Source organism: Manihot esculenta, chromosome 17 (assembly GCF_001659605.2).
Source record: "Manihot esculenta cultivar AM560-2 chromosome 17, M.esculenta_v8, whole genome shotgun sequence".
NCBI lineage: Eukaryota > Viridiplantae > Streptophyta > Magnoliopsida > Malpighiales > Euphorbiaceae > Manihot > Manihot esculenta.
Genome location: NC_035177.2, coordinates 31,589,266 through 31,615,310, shown reverse-complemented (window position 1 = coordinate 31,615,310; position 26,045 = coordinate 31,589,266). Strand labels below are relative to the sequence as shown.

Sequence of the window (26,045 nt, the reverse complement as noted above, 5' to 3'; positions counted from 1 at the left end):
ATAAGAAATCATATAATCTAAATATTAAAAAAAAGCAAAAAATTTTAGGTTTTCTTTTTTAATTATACCCACTTTTTCCTTATTAATTACAGTACAAATTTAAAATTTTATATGAATTATGTTTTGTAATCAAAATTAATAATTAGGGTTTCTTAAATATTTAAATTATTCTACTGTTAAACTTTTATTTTAATTATAGTCAATTAATTAATATTATCTAATGTAATCAAAATTAATATTTTATTTATTGATACAAGAAAATCTAACCACACACAATATTTCCTATTTAAGAGATTTTTGATGGGATGAACCTCACTGCAATTCACTGTAACCACACAAAATATTTCCTTGATAAGAATGCAATTAATCAATTTCTAATAAAATTGGAAATAAAGATCTGGGTTGCAATCTTGATCTTGTATATAAGGCAAAACGTTACAACTCCCAACTCACAACTCACAACTCAGTAGACCTAGCAGAATCGCAAGTGTTTTTCAAAAAAAGAATCTAAGTTTTCAGTGTGTTGTGTGTTTAGTTTTACGAATGGAGAAGGTGACGGTATTGATAATTGGTGCAGGCCCTTCTGGTCTCGCAACATCTGCTTGCTTAAATCTTCTTTCAATCCCCAACATTGTCTTAGAAAGAGAGGATTGTTATGCGTCTTTGTGGAGGAACAGGGCTTATGATCGCCTCAAATTGCATCTCGCTAAGCGATACTGCGAGCTTCCTCACATGCCCTACCCATCTGAGTTTCCCACATTCATTCCCAGAAGCGATTTCATTAGCTACTTAGACAACTATGTTTCTCGCTTTAATATTGAACCTCGATGTCGTAGGAACGTTGAGTCTGCTTATTTTGATGATAAGGAAGGTGGGAACTGGTGTGTCACAGTTAAAAATCTTGAACTGGACGTGCATGAAGTTTACGTAGCCAAGTTTCTGGTGGTTGCTACTGGTGAAAATAGCCAAGGCTCTATCCCTAATGTTCCTGGGCTTGATAGCTTTTCTGGAGAGTTCATTCATTCAAGCCAGTTTGTCAATGGCAAAAAGTTTAAAGACAAAGAAGTTTTGGTTGTAGGTTCCGGAAATTCTGGAATGGAAATTGCTTTTGATCTATCAAATCATGATGCTCATACTTCCATTGTTTCTCGCAGCCCGGTACTTCTCTTTCAAACTTTTTGTTAATAATTAAAAATTACTGTTTGCTACCAACCAATGATCTTGAAATAGTAGTTTGATACTGTTCTCGTTTAAACGAGGTCAAAGTTCAATGCACGTGAATGAATTAAATAATATTTTTTTGGGAATATTTTTACTTATTATTATGTTCATGCATGCAGGTCCATGTTCTGACAAAGGAGATGGTGTTCCTAGGGATGTTCATGTTGGAGTATCTCCCCTGCAAATTGGTAGACACCATAGCTGTGACTCTTAGCAAGTTCAGGTATGGAAACCTTTCCAATTACGGGCTTGAAAGGCCAACAGAAGGTCCGTTTCAGATTAAAGCAAGATTGGGTCAATCTCCGACCATTGATGTTGGGACAATGGATAAGATTAAAAGAGGAGAGATCAAGGTTCTTCCTTCAATAACAAGCATCAAAGCTAACAAAATCATGTTTGAAAATGGAACCATTGATCAGTTTGATACTATAGTTTTTGCCACCGGCTACAAAAGCACTGTCAGAAATTGGCTTAAGGTATATTGTTAATTTCTTTCTTTGTTTTTTAATAATTGTTTGATAAAATATTAAATAAAATTGATTTTTATCAGGGTGGTGAAGATCTCTTTAACGAAGAAGGAATGCCGAGGGGAGAATTTCCAAACCACTGGAGAGGAGAAAATGGGCTTTACGCTGCTGGATTTGCTAGGAGAGGACTGCATGGGATTTCCATGGACGCCAAGAACATAGCTAGAGATATCAATCTGTCGCTGCAGAATCATCACCAAAAATATATTAATATTGATTAATAATAATAACAATAATAATAAGATTTTTCTTTCAGGATATGGAGCATGCACCCACTTATTTTATACCATGGTTTTTTAAGTTAGTTACGCTTTGGGCTGTGTATCTTTGTTTACTTTTATATAAAATAAAGAGTTAATGGAAAAAAAATTATCTTTTAAATTTTATTATAATTGCATTCAGTATTTTATTTTATTAATTAACATATAACTTTTTAAAATTATTTCAATTATATTTTATTGGTACTTATACCATTAAAAAACTAATAAAATTTAAAAAACTAATGATATTGTGACTTACCACATCATCGTTACATAGTCAAATATTTTATTTTTATTATAATTTTATTTTATATTTTTATTTTTTAACAATTAAATTTTATTTTTTTAATATTTGACCAAATGCACTAGTTAAAAACTCATAAAATTTTCAAGTTATTTTTTATTATTAAATATATTTAAAAATTACTATTTATATTATTATTTAATTTTTTTAATTTTTATTAATAATTTTATAATAATAATTTATGTTATTTTATTTTTATTAAAATCATTATGATCTAATTTTTCTTGAATATGTTTAATATGCTTACTATTTAGTATTATTTTTAAAATTATTATTAAAAAAAATAATCTTATTAAATATATTAGTTATGAAATATTAAAAATAATTTAAAATATTATTTAATATTATTTAATTTGAAAATATTTAAAAATAAAAAATTTTTAAAATACATTTTAAAAATTATTCTTTTAATGTAGCATTGATAATTTTTTTCTAAACTATATTAATATTTAGAGTGAATTTTAAAAAAATTAATAATATATGGATAAAATATGTAATTATCTAATTTGACTAAATTAAGTGGGTAAAAGAATATATAATTCATTTGAAATTATAAATTCATTTTCCATTTCTCCATCTCTTAAAAATTATTATTAATAAAATAAATAATTACAAAAAAAAATTATATTTTTAATTTTATTATAATTATTATAATTCTATCCTAAACTTTTAAATAATTACCAATGTTATCTTGAAATTTATTGATTAATGTGGCATTCACATACTGAATGATGTGTAATTCCATTAATTTTTCATGGTATAAATAACGACAGATATAATTAAAACATGTTAAATTTTAATTAACAATAAAATACAGAATATAATTATAATAAAATTAAAAATACAGTCTTTTTTCATAAACTCTAAAATAAATAAATTATATGTAATGCAATCAGGGATAAATTTGTAATTTGAAGATAGTGAAATTAATTTAAGAATTACTGTTTAATTGAAGAACTTACTTTTATTATGTTTATATAGATGACTAATTGGGCATAAAATTTAATATTATTAAATAATTTATATTATTTATGAGTATAATAATTTTTTAAAATAATAATTAAAAAATAACAGATAAAATCAAAAAAAAATTCTAAATTTAAAAAATTAGATAAATTATAAAAATTATAATCGATAGCTGTTATGATATTTTATATTTAAATTTAAAAAATTAAATAATAATAAATTATTTATTATATGCTCATTTATTAGTTGTTTTGGTAGTAAGCTCTAAATGCTTGCTTATTTGATCTGAATTTTTAATTTTTTGTCAAGTTTATTTTACTTAGTTCTTTGTTAGAGCATATTGTTATGGAATAGGCCTTCTGGCTTGGATTTAGTTCAAATTTGACTTGGGGAGTGAGGGGATATGGTGGGAGAGGGTCCATAATCTCTCCAAGCCCAACAAGTAAGCATCTCGAGAGCCGATTTCACTAAAAGTCATATTTAATTCATATAAATTGGAAAAAACAAAATATCAATTTGAATTTATTTTACCATTTTAATTTTTCACTAAAAAGTCATATTTAATTCATATAAATTGGAAAATCAATTTTTTGCAAAATTTTTGTAATTTTAGGTATATTATATTCTTTTAATATAATTTTACATTAACTGTTTTGATGCGTAACGGTATCATTTCGGTGGATTACGATAATTTTAAATTATATATAATAATTAATATGAAATTATTAAATAATTTAAATTAATCAGTTTAGATTAAATAAAACATAAATTTAAAAATTATTTGACTTAATTTGAGCTAAACTATTTTAAATTACATAAATTAATGTGCTTTTAACATTTAGAGTCTATATATTTTATTTAATTACAAAAAAACTATCTTTCAGAATTCAATTTTCTTTAACTCAATAAAATGATTTTAAAATTATGTGATTTTATTAGATTTTTACTTAAAATTTATAATTCATTTTGAGTGAAAATAGTATTATTAATAAATAATAATAATTTTTAATGTTAATATAAAAAATTATTATGAAAATTATATTTTTCTTTTTCCCGCCCTTTCACTGTGTTTTGATTCTCAATTATTTAAGCAAGAAACAAAATTTATCAAGCAAAGAAGAAAAACATCCAGTTGGACCAATCATTTTTTTTAAAAAATGAGGTGGGACACTGCAGCATTTTAAAGCTGAGACATGTTAAAGGTTACAAATCGTCCTTCAGATTTGTCTACCTCTCTTAACTGTAACTTCAGTCTTCACGAAAACAACTGCTGCAGATTCGTGGCCCTGCAAGAAAAGGTAAAAGATATGTAATTTCTTCATAGTTTCTTGTCCTAAAACTTCATTGGAAGCAAGGAAGATTAAATAATGAACCTCTTTGTGTGCTTTATACCATTTCTCTAATCACTATATAAAGGCCACGCATTCAACAAGAACAACACATTAAGCCTTCAAAAGCCTTCTTCTCTGTCTTCTGCTCTTGTTTTTAAGCCTAAAAATGGCAATGATCAAGCAGACCCCAACCAGTTTGCAGAAACTGATCAAAGGTGACAGGCTCATGTTCTCGTCTTCTGATGACACTGCAATGACTAATCAAATTCAGGCAACTCATTCTCCTGATGGACGTGAGTTCGATGTCAAACCTCTTCTTCAACTCGTTGAGGACATATTTACTCGAGCTGCCCCAACTATTGATGCCCTTGCCGTGCCGGTAAATTTCATGTTCGCCGTCCAAATTAATATTTCTTGAGAATAATTAAGCCGCAGCTAATCCATTGTTTTATATTCTATAGGCTACTCATCAAGCACGTACAGCAGATGCTCTGGATGAGAAAAATTACCATGGCAACTTCACTGTTATTATTGAATCATTGGCGCCTGTCATCGATCGAGTTGCTAGTGAGGTCGTATCTCTATGTGCAGTAGATTTGTCTCAGACTATTAATCACAGTGGATTCGTATCATGTATATATAACTAGCTAGTCTTGTGTATGCAGATAGCGTATAAATGCGCCGGGGTTGTGGATGCACATGCAACGACAATGTCAATACTGAACATGCTATCCAGCTACTCGTGGGAAGCCAAGCTGGTGATAACCTTGGCAGCTTTTGCGACGAATTATGGAGAGTTTTGGCTAGTTGCTCAGAACTACACCTCAAACCAGCTTGCCAAATCAGTGGCAATCCTCAAACAATTGCCTGACATTTTAGAGCATTCGAGCACGCTTAAACCTCGTTTTGATGCTGTGAAAAATCTCATCAAAGTAATGCTTGACATTGCCAGGTGCATTGTCGAGTTCAAGGAGCTTCCATCTCAGTATATTTCAATGGATGTAACTGCATTGTCCACTGCAATAGCCCATATACCAATTACTGTCTATTGGACAATCAGAAGTGTCGTGGCTTGTGCAACCCAGATCATTGGTCTTATCGGCCAGGGGCAAGAGTATGTATTCATTGAGCTTTTTATTGAGATTTTTATTAATGGGCAAGTGTGCATTGGTTTCTAAACTCTTCCTCCCTGTTGGTTATAGGTACATAGCATCAACTACAGAGGCCTGGGAGTTATCTAGTTTGGCTCACAAGCTCAGCAACATGCATACTCACCTAGCAACTCAACTGGGAATCTGCTATAAGCATATCGGTGGGTTTTGAAGCTAAACGTGATTAATATTTGCAAATATATATTATCGTATAATAAATCATCGTATACTTTATGCAGATGAAAAGAAACAGCTGGAGACTTACCAGAACCTTTTACATTTGTTTGAAATGACTCACATTGACAACATGAGAATTCTCAAGGCACTGATTTATGCAAAGGATGATCTACTGCCGCTTGTTGAAGGAACCACCAAGAGGAGGGTTCGCATTTTACTCTTCGAATCATCTAATTGACATTAAGAAATTATTAAAATGATTGCCGAAACTCTCAGGTGACAGGTCTAATTAACTATTCATGTTATGCTTGGAAAAACAAAAAACAGGTTAACATTGAGGTCCTGCGGAGAAAATATGTGCTGCTGCTCATTTCAGATCTTGACATCCCGCAACAAGAAATTTCCATTCTTGAACAGATATACAACGAGTCACGACTCCATCCCACAAAGCAGGAAAGTCAATATGAGATTGTCTGGCTCCCAATTGTTGACCCAACTAGTCTGCGGAATGATGAGAACATGCAAAGGAAATTCGAGAGTCTTCAGGCTGGCATGACTTGGTACTCAGTACACCACCCTTCCTTGATCGACCGTGCAGTGGCCAAGTTCGTTAAACAAGAGTGGCATTTCGGGAAGAAGCCTATTCTTGTGGTGCTAGATCCACAAGGGCGAGTTGCCTGCCCGAATGCACTCCATATGATGTGGATTTGGGGTAGCCTAGCCTTCCCTTTCACCACTATGAGGGAAGAAACTCTCTGGAAGGAAGAGAGTTGGAGACTTGAGCTCTTGGTGGATGGCATTGATCCAATCATCCACGACTGGGTACGTTTAGTTCCATTAAGTAGTTTTTACTACAAAACTAAATTTAATTATACAATATCTCAGTGATACTAAATAGGTAATCCATTCATAATTTGAGTTGTTGTCTTTGCTTTTTTTTTTTTTTTCAGATGACAGAAGGAAGATACATATGCTTGTATGGAGGAGAGGACATGGATTGGATTCGGAAATTTACCAGCACTGCACGAGCAGTGGCACAAGCTACAGGTATCCCTCTAGGGATGGTTTACGTAGGAAATAGCAACCCAAAGGATCGAGTACGGAAGAACATCGCAACCATCATTGTTGAGAAACTCAGCCATTACTGGCAAGACCCAACTTCAATCTGGTACTTCTGGGTTAGAATAGAGAGCATGTGGCGCTCCAAGAATCAACTAGGAAAAACCCCAGAAAACGATCCCATAATGAAGGAGATCATGACAATGCTGAGCTTCGATAGCAGCCATAGTGGATGGGCTCTGTTCACTAGAGGTTCAGATGAGATGGTGAAAGCCAAGGGAGCTCCATTTTTAACCTGCCTGTCGAATTTCAGTAGCTGGAAAGATGAGATTGAGAAAAAGGGTTTTATGCCAACTCTTAGAGATCAACTTAAAGATCTTCACACTGAACATCACTGCAACAGGCTGGTGCTCCCTGGCGCTGCGGGGATGATTCCAGAAAGGATAATATGCTCAGATTGCGGCCGCACCATGGAGAGGTTCATTATGTATCAGTGCTGCGATGAATAAACAGCAATCACAATCATGAGAGGCTACCTATTAGATATTAATCGACATGGTGAATGAATAAACAGCAATGACGGCCGTCACAGGCTAGGGATTATGCATTATCTTTCTTTCTTTTTATTTTTTTTTTCTTTTTACTATGATGTGTGCTTTTGGAATTCATATTGTCTAAGTAATTTTGTTCTCTTTATTAATTATTGAAATCCCTCTACTATTTATTATTACTTAGTTTTTTTCAAATATTTTTACTTCGTTATAAAATTATTTATTTTTAATGATCTAAAAAAATTTAAGATAATTAATTCTAAATATTACTAAAAATTTTTTTATTAATATGATTAATGAATATAATAATATTTCAAAATAATGATAAAAAATAACATATAAAATTAAAAAAAAATTAGAATATAAGCATTCCTATTCTTTTCACTCTCATAGAGATATATATTTTATTTTATTTACTCGAAGTCTCATATCCAAAAAATTAGAGCATTGTAACTGCAATATATGTAAATTTGTATAAAAAATAAAAAGAATAATTAAGTATAAATATAAAAAAAAATTGATCTATAAAAAGATAATGATAGAATTAATTTAATCTTAACATGTGATTGATCTAATCTAATTTAGTGATTACAAAAATTATAATCGATAAATGTTATCATATTTTATAATTAGATTTTAAAAAAAATAAATAATAATAAATTATTTATTATTTTTTAATTAATAAAAATAAAATAATTTATAATAAATATAATTATGAGTAATTATGCAATTTACAATAAAATAATAATAAATAATAAAAAAATATATGAATTTATTAAATAATCATAATTCAAATAAATCAATATTAAAATTATTATTTTATTTCTAAATATAATATATCATAAAATTTTAATTGTTAATATAAAATACTAATTTTTATATTTTTATATACGATTTTTTATTTAATTCATTATTTAAAAAATATAATTTAATTACTTACAATAAAATTCCCATAGAATTCAAATGTTAGGAAAATCTTTTATAAACAAAATTTAATCAAAGATTTCTTCAATACATTTAAATTTAAATAGACTAATAATATAATTAAATAAAAAAATTTAAATAACAATAAATTATAATTGTTTTGTTAAAAAAATTAGTTTAACTTATACTAAATTTTAACTTGTTGAAGATATATTTTGCTTGCGTTAGTAAATATCTTGACCCATAAATTTAAATATTAAATTAAAGTTCTTTAATGTTAATCTCCAATTAAATATTTTTATTGATAAAAAAATATAAAATACATAAATTAATGCTTAACTGGGAAGCCAAGAAATTCCTTTTATGGATAAACATTATGTATAAAACTGATCTTAAAATTTGTTTCAATACATTTATTTATCTGTATATTTCCAGAGATTATTACTGTATATTCAAAATATCATAATATATATATTGTTATGTGCTAACATCTTTTTGTTTTTGTTTAGGATGATAATATCACGTCCTACATCATACCCTTAACGGAAAAATATAATCGTGTATAATAGTTATTATGAAATTATTAAATAATTTCAATTGATTATTTTAAATTAAATAAAAATTAAATTTAAAAATTATTTAAATTAATTTAGACTGAATTATTATAATTAGTAAAAAGTCATTTTAAATAAAAAAAATTATACGAAACTAATAAGTTTGATGCGGAATGAAATGGAGCCATCTGAAATATTAACGAACCATAATAATGAAAGTCTGATTCTAACATAGTAATTATATTCAATTCTATATGATAAAATTACAATAAAAATATTGTAAAATTGATTGGAAGAGAATTATCACCTTTTAGATTAATATTAATAAAAAATAAAATTATTAACCGTGAACACGAAATTATTAAATAATTTAAATTAAAAAAGTATTTAAATCAATTTAAATCGAACGGTAATTAAAGGTAAAATAATAAAAGTTATTTTTAAAGGGCGAATAAGTTTTGTATATATTTTTATTTTCCACGTATACATAATTTTCTGGACCTCCTAAATATAATGGGTAAATTCTCCAAAATATTGGCATAATATAAGGGGTAATTTTTACCAAGCTTCATACAAATAGGTAAATTCTCCTAAATATTGGAATAATATTAATATGAATTCCAAAATAACACAACATATCACAGTGAAATGGAAACCAAAAAAAAAAAAGAAAGGAAAATGCAACAATTACATAGTGAACATTTTCTCAATGGTGTATGCCACTGCTTATTCATTCACCATGTCGATTTGTATAGTATAATTGGTAGCCTCTCATCACCTTCATCACTGTTTATTCATCGCAGCACTGATACATAATAAACCTCTCCATGGTGCGGCCACAATCTGAGCATATTATCCTTTCTGGAATCATCCCTGCAGCACCAGGGAGCACCAGCCTGTTGCAGTGATGTTCAGTGTGAAGATCTTTAAGTTGATCTCTAAGTGTTGGCATGAAACCCTTTTTCTCAATCTCATCTTTCCAGCTACTGAAATTCGACAGGCAGGTTAAAAATGGAGATCCCTTGGCTTTCACCATCTCATCTGAACCTCTAGTGAACAGAGCCCATCCACCATGGCTGCTATCGAAGCTCAGCATTGTCATGATCTCCTTCATTATGGGATCGTTTTCTGGGGTTTTTCCTAGTTGATTCTTGGAGCGCCACATGCTCTCTATCCTAACCCAGAAATACCAGATTGAAGTTGGGTCTTGCCAGTAATGGCTGAGTTTCTCAATGATAATGTTCGCAATGTTCTTCCGTACTCGATCCTTTGGGTTGCTCTTTCCTACATAAACCATCCCTAGAGGGATACCTGCAGCTTGTGCCACTGCTCGTGCAGTGTTGGTAAATTTCCGAATCCAATCCATGTCCTCTCCTCCATATAAGCATATGTATCTTCCTTCTGTCATCTGGAAAAAAGCAAAGACACTAATTTTTTAATCGGTTACTTGACGAGGATTTAAAGCTATTTAATGGAAATATATATATGTACCCAGTTGAGGATGATCGGATCAATGCCATCCACCAAGAGCTCAAGTCTCCAACTCTCTTCCCTCCAGAGAGCTTCTTCCCTCATAGTGGTGAAAGGGAAGGCCAGGCTGCCCCAAATCCACATCATATGGAGTGCATTTGGGCAGGCAACCCGCCCTTGTGGATCTAGCACCACAAGAATAGGCTTCTTCCCGAAATGCCACTCTTGTTTAACGAACTTGACCACTGCACGCTCGATCAAGGAAGGGCGGTATACTGAGTACCAAGTCATACCAGCCTGCAGACTTTCGAATTTCTTTTGCATGTTCTCATTATTTCCCAGACTAGTTGGGTCAAGAATTGGGAGCCACACGATCTCATACTGACTTTCCTGCTTTGTGGGATGGAGCCGCGACTCATTGTATATCTGTTCAAGAATGGAAATCTCTTCTTGCAAGATGTCAAGATCTGAAAGGAGTAGCAGCACGTTTTTTCTCCGCAGGACCTCAATGTTAACCTGATGTTTATCAAGCATAACACGAATAGTTAATTAGATATGTCACCTGAGAGTTTAGGCAATAATTTTAATAATTTGTAAGGAAATGTCAATTGGATGATTCAGAAGGTAAAGCGCAGACCCTCCTCTTGGTGGTTCCTTCAACAAGCGGCAGCAGATCATCCTTTGCATAAATCAATGCCTTGAGAACTTTCATGTTGTCAATGTGAGCCGTTTCAAACAAATGTAAAAGGTTCTGGTAAGTTTCCAGCTGTTTCTTTTCATCTGCATAATAGATGATTTTATAAGTATGCATATATATCAATCCTTCATCTACATATATTTGCAAAGACTAATCATTTTTAGCTTTAAAATTTACCAATATGCTTATAGCAGGTTCCCAATTGACTCGTTAGGTGACTATGCATGTTGCTGAGCTTGTGAGCCAAACTTGATAACTCCCATGCCTCTGTTGTTGATGCCATGTACCTACAAACAACAGTAAGGAGGAGTTGAGAAACCATCACATAATTTCCCAAATCTCAAAAGAACATTGAATACATACTCGTGCCCCTTGCCAATAAGACCAGTGATCTGGGATGCACAGGCCAGGACACTTCTGATTGTCCAGTAGACAGTGATTGGTATATGGGCTATTGCAGTAGACAAAGCAGTGACATCCATTGAAATATACTGAGCTGGAAGCTCCTTGAACTCGACAATGCACTTGGCAATATCAAGCATGACTTTGATGAGATTTTTCACAGCATCAAAACGAGGTTTAAGCATGCTCGAATGCTCTAAAATGTCAGGCAATTGTTTGAGGATTGCCACTGATTTGGCAAGCTGGTTTGAGGTGCAATTTTGAGCAACCAGCCAAAATTCTCCATAATTCATCGCAAAAGCTGCCAAGGTTATCACTAGCTTGGCTTCCCACGAGTAGTTAGATAGCATGTTCAGTATTGACATTGTCGTTGCATGTGCATCCACAACACCGGAGCATTTATACGCTATCTGCATACACAAGACAAGCTAGTTAGACATGATATAAATCCACTGTGATTAATGGTCTGAGACAATCCACTGCGCATAGAGATACGACCTCACTAGCAACTCGATCGATAACGGACGCCAACGACTCAAGCGTAACAGTGAAGCCGCCATGGAAAGTTTTCTCATCCAGAGCATCTGCTGTACGTGCTTGATGAGTAGCCTACAGAATATTAAAAAATGGATTAGCTGCAGGTTGACTACTCTCAAGAAATACTAATTTAGACGGCGAAAATGAAATTTACCGGCACGGCAAGGGCATCAATAGTTGGGGCAGCTCGAGTAAATATGTCCTCAACAAGTTGAAGAAGAGGTTTGACATCGAACTCACGTCCATCAGGAGAATGAGTTGCCTGAATTTGATTGGTCATTGCAGTGTCATCAGAAGATGAGAACATGATCCTGTCACCTTTGATCAGTTCCTGCAAACTGGGTAGGGTCTGCTTGATCATGGCCATTTTTAGGCTTAAACAAGAGCAGAGACAGAGAAGAAGGCTTAATGTGTTGTTCTTGTTGAAAGAGAGGCCTTTATATAGTGATTAGAGAAATGGAATAAAGCACATAAAGAGGTTCATTGTTTAATCTTCCTTGCTTCCAATGAAGTTTTAGGACAAGAAACTATGGAGAAATTTTATGTCTTTTTAGCTTTTCTAGCAGGCCCACAAATCTGCAGCAGTTGTTTTTGTAAAATATGAAGTTAGATTTAGGGAGAGAAGACAAATCCAAAGGCCGATTTGTAACTTTTTAATGTCTGAGGCCTCAGCTTTACAATGGTGAGTTGCCCCACGAGAATTTTTTGGTTTTTTTGCCATAGGAAGTGAGAATCAATCACAGTGAAAAGACAGGGAAATGCATCACTTGGGCTTTCTCTAAATTATCCCTAGTTAATCTCTAAACTCTATGGCTTATTTTTAATAAATTTTTTTTTTATAGAAAATTACTAATAAATCATTAAAAACTTTAAAAATATTTGAGCGGTTTTATATCTCATTAAAGTTTGATAATTTTGTTTCTTGAAAAAATAATTAAGAATCAAACACAGTGAAAAGACAAGGAAATGAATACAACCCTTTTACTCCTGGACTGGTCCCAGGGCTTGCCCCACTAAAATTTGCATCTGAATAGAATCCGACCATTGGTTTAGCCCAGTAGTTTTTCAATTATTGCACTATAATTAAAGCAATTCAACAAAATTTTCCAAAGGGAAGAAAAGTTTTTAATAGATTTGGCTAAAAGAACTAAGTAAAATACTTTAGTTACTCATTAATTATATAATATATATTAACTAAGGTACATGTTTATTTTGATATTGAAGAATACAGCTTTTTTTCCCCTCCTTTTTATCTCTCTCGAAGGTATCCCTTTTATCCTTTCTTTCTGCTTGCTGGTGATGTATAATGGCTCTTCCATAATTGGGCCACGCGTCTCTGCCATGCAGATATGGGCGTACGAGGATATCAGGCGCCTGCTCCATGCGTAACGGCCTCTGATTCTTCCCCGTGCGTACGCGTGAGCGGATCTGCCAGGCTGTATGACGAGTCTCGTTCTGGATTCTGGGTTGGGCCGAGAGCTGGGTTGAACGCTGAACCCAGGAGGAGAAGGAATCTATGGGAAGGTTATACGGGCCGGGCCGATCTCGATGAGGAAGAATCTGGTGGAGTCCGGCCTTAGGGGTCTGATGATCTGGGCTTGTTTTGAGAGGGCGTGCGGGCCTTCCTTTCATGGGCCGTGGCCGTAATCTGGACCCAGGATTGGGGGTAGGAAAATCCAGCGGTCATCATTAACTAAGGTACATGTTTATTTTTAAAAATATGAGTTCTTATATTTTAATTCTATCAAACTAAAAATCATTACAATTTTTCAGAGACTATACTATTTATATTTATTATTATAATTGTGGTTAATGTTTTATATATAATATAATATTACAATGGTATATTGATTTTTAACAATTAATTAAATTTAATTATTTTTTATTACAATTATGTTTATAAATCTAAAAAATAGAATATTATTATTTTTTATACCATTTCTTTTAATTTCAATAGCCTATTAAACTTAATTTTACATTGCCATAATAATAAATTACTATATATTATTTTATCAGTTCATTATTTCTCTTATATATGTATACACACACTAATTTTATTATATTCTAGCTAGTTAAATAAGTATATTCTTGCTTAAATTATATTTATAGTATTTTATTATTATTGGCTAATTTTTACTAACATGCTTTTTTAATGTATATTATTTCTTAGGGTTATTGTATGGAGAAATACAAATCTTTATTATAATTTAAATTTATATCTAATATTTTAAATAATATTTTTTAATTTATCATTAACTATTAAATTATAATATAATTTTTAAAATGTTAAATGGCATATCATGTGTATAAAATGTTAAATTCAATTGTTAGTTTCAAATTGAAGGCATGGCTACTGTAAAAAGGTTTTGACAAAAAATTTAAATAAATAATATTTCAAAAATTAAATAAAATATTATAATTTAGTTTAATTCCTCCATCTAAAATAATAATTAATTGAGTTTTTTCATTTTATTATTAAAGATCAAATTTTACTATTTCTTTCAATTACTTAAAATTTGATATTAAACAAATTAAAAATTATAGAAAATATATATTCTAATGTATTAAGTTTTTTATTAATTCATTAAATTATATTATTTAATTAAATAAGAGAGTATGCAATAAAATTGATATTTTCTTATTAATTTTTTTCAAAAAACCAATTATTGAATTGAAATTTCTAGCTCTGCTACTGTAGAATGTGTTTAGTGTAATATCAATTTTGAAAATATATTTGTGTTAAAATGAGAAACCCACCAGACAAATCTCACAACCAAAAAGTAATTAATTTTTTTAATTTGTTTATTAATTATAATATACTCCTATTTAATATATACTAAAATAATAAAATTTATTATTTTAAATAATAATTTGATAATGTTAATAACATAACTAGAGGTAATGTAATGGACTCGATTAAAATCCACTAAAATTGATTTAAATAATCGATTAAAATTGATATGACATTTTAATTCAACGTAATTTTAATATTAATTATGAAGTATGTTAATAATTCAAAGGAAAAAATAGTCTAAATAAATTTTGGATTCTTTTATTATTTCACCTGAAATAATTAATTTAAATTTTTTAATAATTTAAATTAAATATTATATATTATCAATATATTTCACTAATCGTGTTGACATTTAAATATACGACTATATTGTACGATAGAGGTCTAATCATATGATATTTAGTTTCATCGAGGAAAAAACACTTCAAATTTTATCTGTTCATTAAGTTTCGCTCTCTCAATCATAAACGAAATTCCACAAAAAATTATTATTAAAGAACAAAATTCAGCAGATTTTCATTACATTTATAATTGCAGGATTTCATATTTATTAGCCGATACTAATTGAATTTCTAGAAGATATGATAACTCTATTTTATAACAGTATAAAATCAGATAAATATGTACATAGATCAAAATACGTCATTTTTACACAATAACGGTTAAATTCAGGTTGTTAAATTCAGAATATTATATTGCACTCGTCACATTTTCTTTTCTTGCAGATTAATTGAAATTCACATTTTTTTTTCTTACAGATTAATTCATCGAAAATAATTTTATTTCAATCATATCAATTATCGGTAAAAAAATAAAAAAAATAAAAAAAACTGTTATTTAATTATACTAAATTTTCCAAAAAAAAAAATTGTGAGGTATGATTAAATGTTTTCCATAAATATGCATGGTTGCATTTATGTATTGACCCAGTAATTTAATATCTATATTTAATGTAATACTCTCTTTTAATAATTATTTCACATAAAATAAAAAATATAATTAATGTAATTAAAATAAGAAATTTTATATTTTTTTAATATACTACCCATTCATATTATTCTATTGCAATATTATCTTCGTAATAAATATTTTAAAAAAATAAAAAATATATTAAAAATTAATGAATAAATTATCACATTAAAAAAAAAGATGATATATAATTTAAAAGGAATAGAAAAAGGAAAAAATAAATTTTTTATTTTTATAAAATTCTGGAAGTAGTATGCTGTAAGTATCAAATATCTATACATTCTATATAAATAAAAAAAAGAAAAAAATATCTAGACTTATTAATTAAGTCTTGAAAAATAATACACATTAAGCAACGGTGACGCTACATATTTTTTATTAAAAAAATATCAGTGCACTATTATCATATCTCTAACGAAAGTATAAAAATCATTTAAATATTTTTTTCATTTAATTTAATTTATTTTTATAATTTTACTAGTTTCTCAATCCATAAAATGTGATTCACGTAAAATTCATTTTTTTTTTAATTTTCAATTATTAATTGCTTTTTTTTTAATTCCACTTGCTATAAATATATTAATTTTAATTCCACAAAATAATTTATTAAATAAAATAATATAAACTTTTTACATAAATTTACTTATATGTCCTAAATTTTCAATTTTAAATAGTGCGAATGCGCTAATTCTCTATTTTATATGATTTATTTTATAAAAAAAAAATTTTTTTAATAAATTTTTATAATTTTTATTTATTTTAAAAGTAAAAATTTTTTAAATTAATTGAATTTTTATAAAAAAAAATTATTTCATAGAATTGATAAATTTTAAAAAATAAAAGTGGAATAAGTGGAGGTGTATGGAATGAATTACTCTGGGATATTTATAATTTATAATTATTAATTATTTATTTTGTAGATTTTGATAATTATATATTAAAATATTTCTAACCAATCATTTTGTGGATTATATAGTCCATCAGTCCATTTTAAAGCTTTTTCCATTAGTCAATAACTTTCTTCTATTCCCATATTGCCCCACTCTTTCTTTGTCTCCTCTTTTCTTTCTCATTCTCAATTTTCATTCGTATCTCTTCCTCTCCTCTCATTTTTTTTAAATTAAATTGAAATTAAAATATAATTTACTAGAAATTAAATTAAACTGAACGTTTAAATGATTAAGTAAAGTTGTTAATAAATTGATAAAAATTAAAAAATAAATTACAAAATTGAATATTGAATCTATTAGTAAATTTATTAAGGATTCGGATATTTTACTGTTGGTACATTTTAAAAAATTTATAAATAAATTATATTGGAAAGGAAATTTTTTTTTTACTTCTTTTAGATTAATTTAGTAATATTTAAAATAATTTATCTTATTATAAATATTTTTCAATAATTATTTGAAATACATGAAAGATAAAGTAATTAAAAATAAGAGAGAAAATTAATCATAAGTATAAAAATAAGAGAAAATTATATTAAACTGGGAGAAAGTAGAAGCATTTAAAAAAATGATGAGAAAAAAAAGAAGAAAATGATGGAACATGAAACAGAAGGAGAACAAAAAAAGACGAGAGAAATGTTACAAAGCAAAGAAAAGAGATGCAAGAAAATAAAAGAAAAAAATAATAATAATGGAAGAAATTAAAATGAGAGAAAGAGAAAATATTATGAGAGACAAAAAAAAGAAATAAAATGAAATGAAAAAATAAAAAATATTAAAGATAAGAAAATAAAATGTGAGTGAAATAAGAATGAGAACTCTGGTGATACTCTGGTGATAAAAAAGATCACATTCGTTTCCACATACGAAATTAATTGTTGTTCTAAGATCCAGTAAAAGGTAGGCTTAAAGTATAAATTGATAAGTTTAATCTCGTGTATCTCTCCCTTACTTCCTTTATTCTTTTTTTTTTTTTTGTTGTTTAGTGACTCATAACCGTACGTATGGATATACTGTATCATTTTCCATCTTCAGGCAATTATTTAATTTTTTTTCGACGCCGTATGGACACGATTTTAAGCGTTACAGAATTTATTATCTTACGAGATTAGAGAGATAAATGGGATCAGGCCTCCAGATTCAAGCCTGGTTCAACTCTTCTAATTCGAATTTTAAACTTAAATATGAAGTAGACCTGACAGCTGAATCTTAATAGAGTTGAGACTGAATCAGAATGTACAATGTCCAATTATCATCTCCTATAAAGAGATTAAAAAAAACTTAACGTTAAAATTATAAAAAATCCATTAATAAATTCTAACACTTAATTTTATTCTTTAATTTACTATCGAGTTAAAATTCCTATGTAATTTCTGAATGCCTTTTGATTTACATTAGTAAATTTTAAAATCAAAATTTTTTAATTCTCAAACTTATTAATAAATTTTAAGCCAATTAAACTTAAAAAGTTAAATTTTAACACATTTTAGCAATTTTATTCAAATGTTTCAATTTTGATAATTTAATTTAAAATTGAAATGTTTTGTATAATTTTATCTTAATTTGAAATTAGAATCAATGGGATGTGCTATTAATCACGTGACATTACATGTGACTTTTTTATTATTAAATGTGTATTTCATTTAATGCATAAATAAAAAATAATTAATATTAAAAAATTTTAAGTGTTTTGATATTTTATCTAAATGTTTTAATTTTAATAATTTATTCTAAAATTAAAAGATTTATACAAATTTTATTTAAATTTGAAATTATATTTAAGAATATATTTTTTTATTATGTGATATTATATTTGGCTATTTTATTATTAAACGTGTGATTTATTTAATACATAATATAAACTTTACCTCACACAATCAATAAATAAAAATTATTTTAATTAATTAAAAATATTTTAAATATTTTATCTCATTCTTTTACTCATTTTTTTAATTTAATTTTATTTTATTTCATTTGTAACATGATTTTCCTTTTTTTTTTTTTTAACATTATTTTTCGATGATGTAATTAATGAAAGAACAACCGAAACCGAATTATTTCTATTCTTTCCCTCTATCAAAATAATAATCTTTATATTTGAGAATTTATAATTTATGAAAATAAAAAAAATTATGAAATTAAAAAGTAAAAAACAAAGATAGATTAAAAATATATTTTAATTAATTAAAATAATTTTTGTTAATATTATATGTTTATAATATTTATTTAAATGTAAAATGAGTCCATATTTACTAATAAAAAAAGTAAAATATAATGCCACATAATAAAAAAATATATCATATTAAATGTAATTTTAAATTTAAATAAAATTTATATAAATTTTTTAATTTTAAAATAAATTATCAAAACACTTTTTATTAATTAAATTTTTTGAGTGTATCGAATATCAAATATGTAAAATATTTTTCATAAAATATAAATTTATACATATTTTTCCAACGACAAACTTCCCTATGGACTATTTTGCAACTTTGGCTCAAAGAGTATCCTCTAGGTATTTATATTTTGGAGCATGCTTCTAGAGGCAATCTTATAATTTGCTGATGGGAAACAATGCCAGTGTTATTTTTTTTCTTTTTTTTGTTTTTTCTTCGCTTAACATCTATTTTTACTAGGAATGTAAACGGGTAGGGTATCCGCGAAAATTAAACTACCCGAATCCGAATTCGATTTATATTAGTAATATTCGAACTCGTTCCAAATCCGATTAAAAATTAATTTAAATTATCCGAATCCGTCCCAAACCCGATTATTATTATCCGAATAAAACTCGAATCCGTTTAATCTTATATATTTTATCTTATATATTTTAATTAATAATTTATATAAAAAATATTTTTCATTAATAATTTTCATTTAAAAAATCTAATATTTCTAAAGAATATTTAAATTTAAATTTTTAAATAAAAATATATAAAAAAAATTTATAAATATTATTGTAAAATATATTTTTTATATTAAATTAATTATTTATATAAACGGGTTCGGGTAGTGGATACCCTGTACATAAAATCCGAATCCGATCCGAACCCGCAACGGGTATTATTTTTAAAATTCGAATCCGTCCCAAACCCGATTATAACTACCCAAATCCGTTCTATTAGGGTTCGGTCGGATCGGGTACCCGAAAATACCCGATCCGTTGCCATCCCTAATTTTTACTCCAAAAAAAAAAGCCCCACTTTAATTTTTTTTTTTTTTAATTTATAGAAGTTAAAAAGCTAATGCATGAGTTAAAAGTTTCCTATTAAGTATTCAAAATCATGATAAATATTATTTTAAAATAATAAAAATAAATAAATGGGTAGGCTTCTCCTACTCATTCTGGTTTAACACCACATTCTGGTTTCCTGAAAAAGAAAAGGTCAAAGAAATTTTCTGAAAAAAAAAAAAAATTGTACTGTTTTACTAATAAAAACCAAACAAGCCTTAGCAAGTCCGTAGAACAAAAGGTAATTAATGTGAAAGCAGTTGAACACCTTTGCTATTATATTTTTTAGAAAAATTTATTATTTAATTTTAATAATATGAAAAAAATTATTAATTAATTCATACAGTTAGATTTTTAAATTAAATTAACACTGCGTGATTTTTTAACACTAAAAAGAGAAAAAAAAGTTATGATTTTTATAAGTGAATAATCATAAAAATTGAAAATATTTTAAGTTTTTCTTAATTTTTAATGATTAAAATTAATTAAAAAAAACTGATGATAGATTTTTTTTAAAATTTAAAAGCCGTTTGTAGTGTATTTAATTTTTTTTTTTTTTTCATTTTCTACAAAGAAAGCTGCCTAAATTGTTGCTCGACCTTTAACTTTAGATTAGAAGTTCAAGCACGATCACATGAAAATTTTAAAAATAAATTAAAGAAAAAGAAGATATATCAAAGACATGGTGATTTTTTTTTTTTAATTTAGAGAATTTGTTAAATATACTTAGTTTTACTCATTACAAGAAATTTGTCCTTTTTTCAGAATAAAATAGCCACTAAATTTATAAAATTTAATATTAAAAATAATATTTAGCAATAAGATTCATTAAAAAAATTCAATTATATATATGTATTTATAATAATTTTACCGATATTATAATTTTATTATATAGTTTTAAAAATATGGTTTTACATATTATATAGTTTTAATGTAATATTTTATATTTATATATAATAAAATAAATATTAATTTTTTTAAAAAAATTATATGATTGTATTTAAATAATTCAAATTTTAATTTTAGCGTGGAATAAAATATAATAAAATCATACCAAAATTGAAATCCAACACAATTAACTACTGGGGATATAAAGCCTCCATGAACTGGTTGAGATGTTTGATTGGAATACTCCACAAGTTTATATGCATTCTGGAGTTGTCATAACTAATGCCAGCTGGGGACAAATTGTGCAAACTGTATATTTGGTCGGCCATTAAATCAACGTTTCTATTGTTTACCTTAAAAAAAACATGGCATGAAATCTAACTTTTTTTTTTCGGACAAAGCAACCTAATTTTGCTTTTTTTATATATACAAATGATACTGTTTACTTCATAAACTTAATAGAGTTTTTGGGTATTTTTTTTTAAAGCATACACTAGTGCACAGGATAATACAAGGGACGTGCTAAACTGGCTATCAATAGGAGAAATAGGCCATAGATTTTGCAAAACAACTTAACATTCTCCTGTTTGTTTGTTTGTTTTTTTTCTTTTTATTTTAATAATTGGTTTCCACCGAAATTCGAATTCTAAACCTATTAAAAGCGGCTGATTAACATTCTTCTGATTAACGTTTTAGGGTTTAGATTACAATGGAAGCAAGGAGGTGAATTTAATGCTTCCCTTCTTTCCATTTCTGATTTCTAATTACTATAAATAAGCTTGTACTTGTTGCGCACTGGAACATACAATTCAATAACTCTTTCCTTCTTCTCAGTCTTATATCTCGCAGTTCAATCGCCCTTTGCTCCCTATGGCCTTCAGGTCACCCACAGTAATTCCAGGCAACGGCGCTACCCATCAGCTGATCAAGACTGACCGATCCATGCTAGCTCTTTCCGACGAGACTTCAGTGATGAAGCAAATTCAGGCAACTCATTGCCCTGATGGCCGCGAGTTCGATGTCAGACCTCTCCTTGACATTGTTGAAGACATCCTGAAACGTGCTACCCTTCAAGTTGAGACCACATTGACGGTAATAATTAATACAAAAATTCTGCAATTAATTCATTTGATCTTCCATGAGTTGATGATAGCTGATAGTTATCACTTCTGTTTATTCATTGCAGCCAACCGCGTCTCATGCAGAGTCAGATGACAAGAATCGTTGCAATTTCATTTCCAAGCTTGAAACACTGTCGTTTGTTATTGACAGAATTTGTTGCGAGGCAAGTAATATATCAATTCGCATATGAATGATCTGCAATATAGAGGTTGGCCCTAATTGTTTGGACTGAAAATTTTCAGATTTGCTACAACTCTCTGGGTGGATCAGACGCCCATGCCATAACTCTCTCAATATTCAGCATGCTATCGAACTACTCCTGGGATGCTAAGCTGGTGCTCACCATGGCAGCCTTTGCTTCAAATTATGGAGAATTCTGGCTGCTTGCCCAGATTTACTCCTCAAACCAACTTGCCAAATCAGTGGCAATCCTCAAACAGTTGCCTATTATACTGGAACACTCAGGCCTATTGAGGCCTCGATTTGAAGCACTTAATCATCTGATCAGGATCATGTTGGAGGTGACTGGTTGCATAGTTGAGTTCAGGGAATTACCATCTACATATATTTCCCCAGACATGCCTGCTTTGTCCACAGCCACCTCTCTCACCCCAACTGCTGTTTACTGGACCATAAGGAGTATTGTGGCTTGTGCAACTCAGATCAGCAGTCTCACCACCATGGGACATGAGTATGCACCTTCTCTTTACCAACCCAACATGCATAGGCTGAATTTGTTAATTGATAATTTAGATTCTGGGTCTTTTTCAATTAGTGATTTTACACTCCTTGCTGGTGCGTTATTAATTATTAATAAATCATAGAAATAATCTCTCTTCGGCTTAATTATTTCAGGTTTGCTACCACTGAAGCATGGGAACTATCCACCTTGGCTCACAAACTTCGTAACATAGACGAGCATCTAAAAAAGCAGCTCTCTATTTGTTACCAACACATAGGTTCGCTACCTCACAGTTTTCTAAAGCCCATTTGGTCGAACCTGAAATCTCCCATCAGATATCTATTTTGGAGAAGTGATATAGAAATTGTCCTTGTAGAAATTAACGGTTAATATAATAATGTTGATTTATATGCAGAGGAGAAGAGAACTGTTGAAGCCTATCAAGTGCTTGTGACTCTTTTTGAAACAATCCATATTGACAACATCAAGATCCTGAAGACCCTGATTTATAGCAAGGATGACGTCCCACCACTTGTTGAGGGCTCGACCAAGAAAAGGGTTTTTTTCTTCTACCACATCTATCATCTGTAGCAGCAATTAATTTCAAGCTAGTGCAAGATTTCTTATGATTATTATTGCTTGAACAGGTTAAAGTTGAGGTGCTGATGAAGAAGAATGTGCTATTGCTCGTTTCGGGGCTAGACATTTCCCAAGACGAGCTTTCGATTCTTGAACAGATTTACAAGGAGTCCAGGCTCCACCCCACCAGGGCGGAGGTTCAGTATGAGGTGGTTTGGGTCCCAATTGTGGACCATACAGTGCCCTGGACCGAGTGTATGCAAAAGCAATTTGAATCCCTGCAGGATACGATGCCATGGTACGTGGTGCACCACCCATCAATGATCGATAAAGTGGTCATTAAATTCGTCAAGGAGGTATGGCACTACAGGAGCAGGCCTATACTGGTGGTGCTCGACTCTCAGGGAAGAGTTGTCTGCCCTAATGCACTGCACATGATGTGGATTTGGGGAAGCCACGCTTTCCCTTTCACTAGCTTGAGAGAAGAATCCCTCTGGAAGGAAGAAACATGGAAGCTCGAGCTTCTGGTTGATGGCATTGACAAAAATATTATGAACTGGGTAATTAAAATAACCATACCAATTAAACCCTTTTAAACATATATATTTAAACTAATATTAACATCTCCTTGAACAGATTAATGAAGAAAGGTATATATTATTGTATGGAGGTGACGATATCGAGTGGGTGAGGAAGTTCACCAGCACGGCAAGATCAGTTGCACTGGAAGCAAGCATACCACTGGAGCTGGTGTACGTAGGGAAGAGCAGCAAGAGGGAGAAAGTTCAGCGAGTCATAGCAACAATCATCGAGGAGAAGCTGAGCTACGTGTGGGAGGACTTAACCATGATCTGGTTCTTCTGGACAAGGCTTGAAAGCATGTTGTACTCCAAGCTTCAACTCGGCAAGATCGATGAAGAAGATTCTACGATGCTAGAAATTAAGAAACTGCTTAGCTACGACAAAGAAGGTGGATGGGCCGTGTTCGCTAAAGGATCTGACATTGTGGTTAATGGGCACAGCTCCGCAGTTTTGCCGACATTGACAGAGTATGAAGTCTGGAAGGAGCAAATTGAAATTAAAGGCTTTGAGTTGTCGTTCAAAGAACACCATGAAAAGATTCATTGTCTTTCTCATACTTGCTGCCGTTTTGAGTTCTCTAAAAGCGCCAGTAGGATCCCTGAGCAGCTCAGATGCCCTGAGTGCCACCGAGTCATGGAGAAATATATCAGTTTCCTCTGTTGCCATGAGGACTAGGGCGTTGAAGTTGCAGACTTACCATGATAAACATAATATTGAACTTGCAGCTATAATATAGATATTGAGTTCCTTGCTCGTTGTAATCATTTTTTTTTTTTTTTTCATTTTCCCACAACGTTTGGTACTTTTGATTTCCAAGTTTGTTTCTGGTAATATGGCAATGGCCGCCAAGAGAGTTGTAAGTTGCTAGTTTGAATCCATAAATAAGAGTTTGAGAGTTTCTATATAATCATCACTTTGATTACTTACCATATACAACTTTGATTCTTCTCTTTTTTCCCCTTTTTCCTTTTGCTTTATATCCTGCCTGCCATTAAATAAATGACTGTTAAGGGTTCATAGCAACATTAACCAGCCAAAAAATGTTAAAATCAAAATAAATTTCCTGATCTTTTTTTTTGGATTGTGAAATGGGAGCAAAATATTTGGAGCTTTCATTTAATTAACAATTTAATCTATATTGATCATATTTGTGATTTCACTAGTTGTTAAATCACAAATTCTACATGGGGTGTTTTATTTCTTGATTTTTTTTTAAATTAAAGGGAAATTTATGATTTACTTTACGTATTATTATTATTTATAAATTAGTTTTCATATTTTTTTAAATTTATTAAAACATTTTATATATTAATAAAATAGTTTTTCCATTTCGGAGGATCAGTATTCAATTCAAACCGAAAAAATTAATCGAATCGAATTAATTTGCAAATTCAGTTTGGTTTTTATTCATTTCGGTTCGGTTTGATTTTTAATTTTAAAAATTTCAATTCGGTTCGATTTTAATAAAAAAAATTAAAAAATCAAACCGAATTGATCAGTGATTATAATATATTATTTTCAATAATACAGAGAGATTAGATCATATTAATGTTAAAATATTCTAATTAAATTTTAAAATACTAAAAATGAAGAGTAAAAAATAAAAAATTTATTAAAAATTTAAATTGATCAAATCGAATTAAATCGAACTGAATCAGACCGATTTGGTTCAATTTGATTTCTGATAAAAATCAGTTCGATCCGATTTTTATAAATACTAAAATTTTAATTTTCGATTTGATTTTAAATTGAACCGACCAAATACTCACCCCTACCTCTATCCATTTATAATCAATTTTTTGTTAAAATCTCATCAGATAAACTTTTTAAACTTTCCATTTTATCCTTTTCTCTTTTAACTTATTAATAAAATCCCTCATTTTTTTCTGTCTATTATTCCATCCTTGTTATGCCCTCTTCCTCAAAATTTTCCTTTCAAATTCATCTCTGAATTTGGGTGACAGGGGAGTGGTTATTCAATAATGTTGGCTTTGCATGTTCCAATGGATTAATCTCCTTATATCACCCAAGATCTTGAGGGAGTTCATGTTTGTCCATGTCGATGCACACCCACATCAATCTCAAGCTAGTTGATGTATTCCTCCATTGCCATTAG

General features: G+C 29.5%; 4 protein-coding genes across 4 annotated transcripts; 3 read left to right on the top strand and 1 right to left on the bottom strand.

Moving 5' to 3' along the window:
• The first annotated feature begins 543 nt into the window (after positions 1 to 543).
• LOC110604954 (probable indole-3-pyruvate monooxygenase YUCCA11) lies at positions 544 to 1,969 on the top strand. Its single transcript, XM_021743236.1, has 3 exons — positions 544 to 1,158; positions 1,341 to 1,697; positions 1,772 to 1,969. The coding sequence occupies exons 1-3, from the start codon at positions 544 to 546 to the stop codon at positions 1,967 to 1,969; spliced, it is 1,170 nt and encodes a 389-aa protein (XP_021598928.1).
• A 2,763-nt stretch (positions 1,970 to 4,732) lies between these two features.
• On the top strand, positions 4,733 to 7,728 carry LOC110605301 (protein SIEVE ELEMENT OCCLUSION B). Its single transcript, XM_021743753.2, has 7 exons — positions 4,733 to 4,988; positions 5,071 to 5,181; positions 5,275 to 5,723; positions 5,812 to 5,921; positions 6,000 to 6,142; positions 6,265 to 6,759; positions 6,888 to 7,728. The coding sequence occupies exons 1-7, from the start codon at positions 4,776 to 4,778 to the stop codon at positions 7,503 to 7,505; spliced, it is 2,139 nt and encodes a 712-aa protein (XP_021599445.1). The 5' UTR covers positions 4,733 to 4,775; the 3' UTR covers positions 7,506 to 7,728.
• A 1,852-nt stretch (positions 7,729 to 9,580) lies between these two features.
• Positions 9,581 to 12,534, bottom strand: LOC110605302 (protein SIEVE ELEMENT OCCLUSION B). The gene is made up of 7 exons (XM_021743755.2): positions 12,286 to 12,534; positions 12,093 to 12,203; positions 11,556 to 12,004; positions 11,370 to 11,479; positions 11,133 to 11,275; positions 10,517 to 11,011; positions 9,581 to 10,433 (listed from the first exon to the last, which is right to left on the bottom strand). The coding sequence occupies exons 1-7, from the start codon at positions 12,496 to 12,498 to the stop codon at positions 9,816 to 9,818; spliced, it is 2,139 nt and encodes a 712-aa protein (XP_021599447.1). The 5' UTR covers positions 12,499 to 12,534; the 3' UTR covers positions 9,581 to 9,815.
• An 8,929-nt stretch (positions 12,535 to 21,463) lies between these two features.
• LOC110605303 (protein SIEVE ELEMENT OCCLUSION B) lies at positions 21,464 to 24,842 on the top strand. The gene is made up of 8 exons (XM_021743756.2): positions 21,464 to 21,687; positions 21,799 to 22,056; positions 22,151 to 22,249; positions 22,329 to 22,777; positions 22,942 to 23,045; positions 23,184 to 23,326; positions 23,416 to 23,907; positions 23,984 to 24,842. The coding sequence occupies exons 2-8, from the start codon at positions 21,835 to 21,837 to the stop codon at positions 24,602 to 24,604; spliced, it is 2,130 nt and encodes a 709-aa protein (XP_021599448.1). The 5' UTR covers positions 21,464 to 21,687; positions 21,799 to 21,834; the 3' UTR covers positions 24,605 to 24,842.
• Positions 24,843 to 26,045: the final 1,203 nt, after the last annotated feature.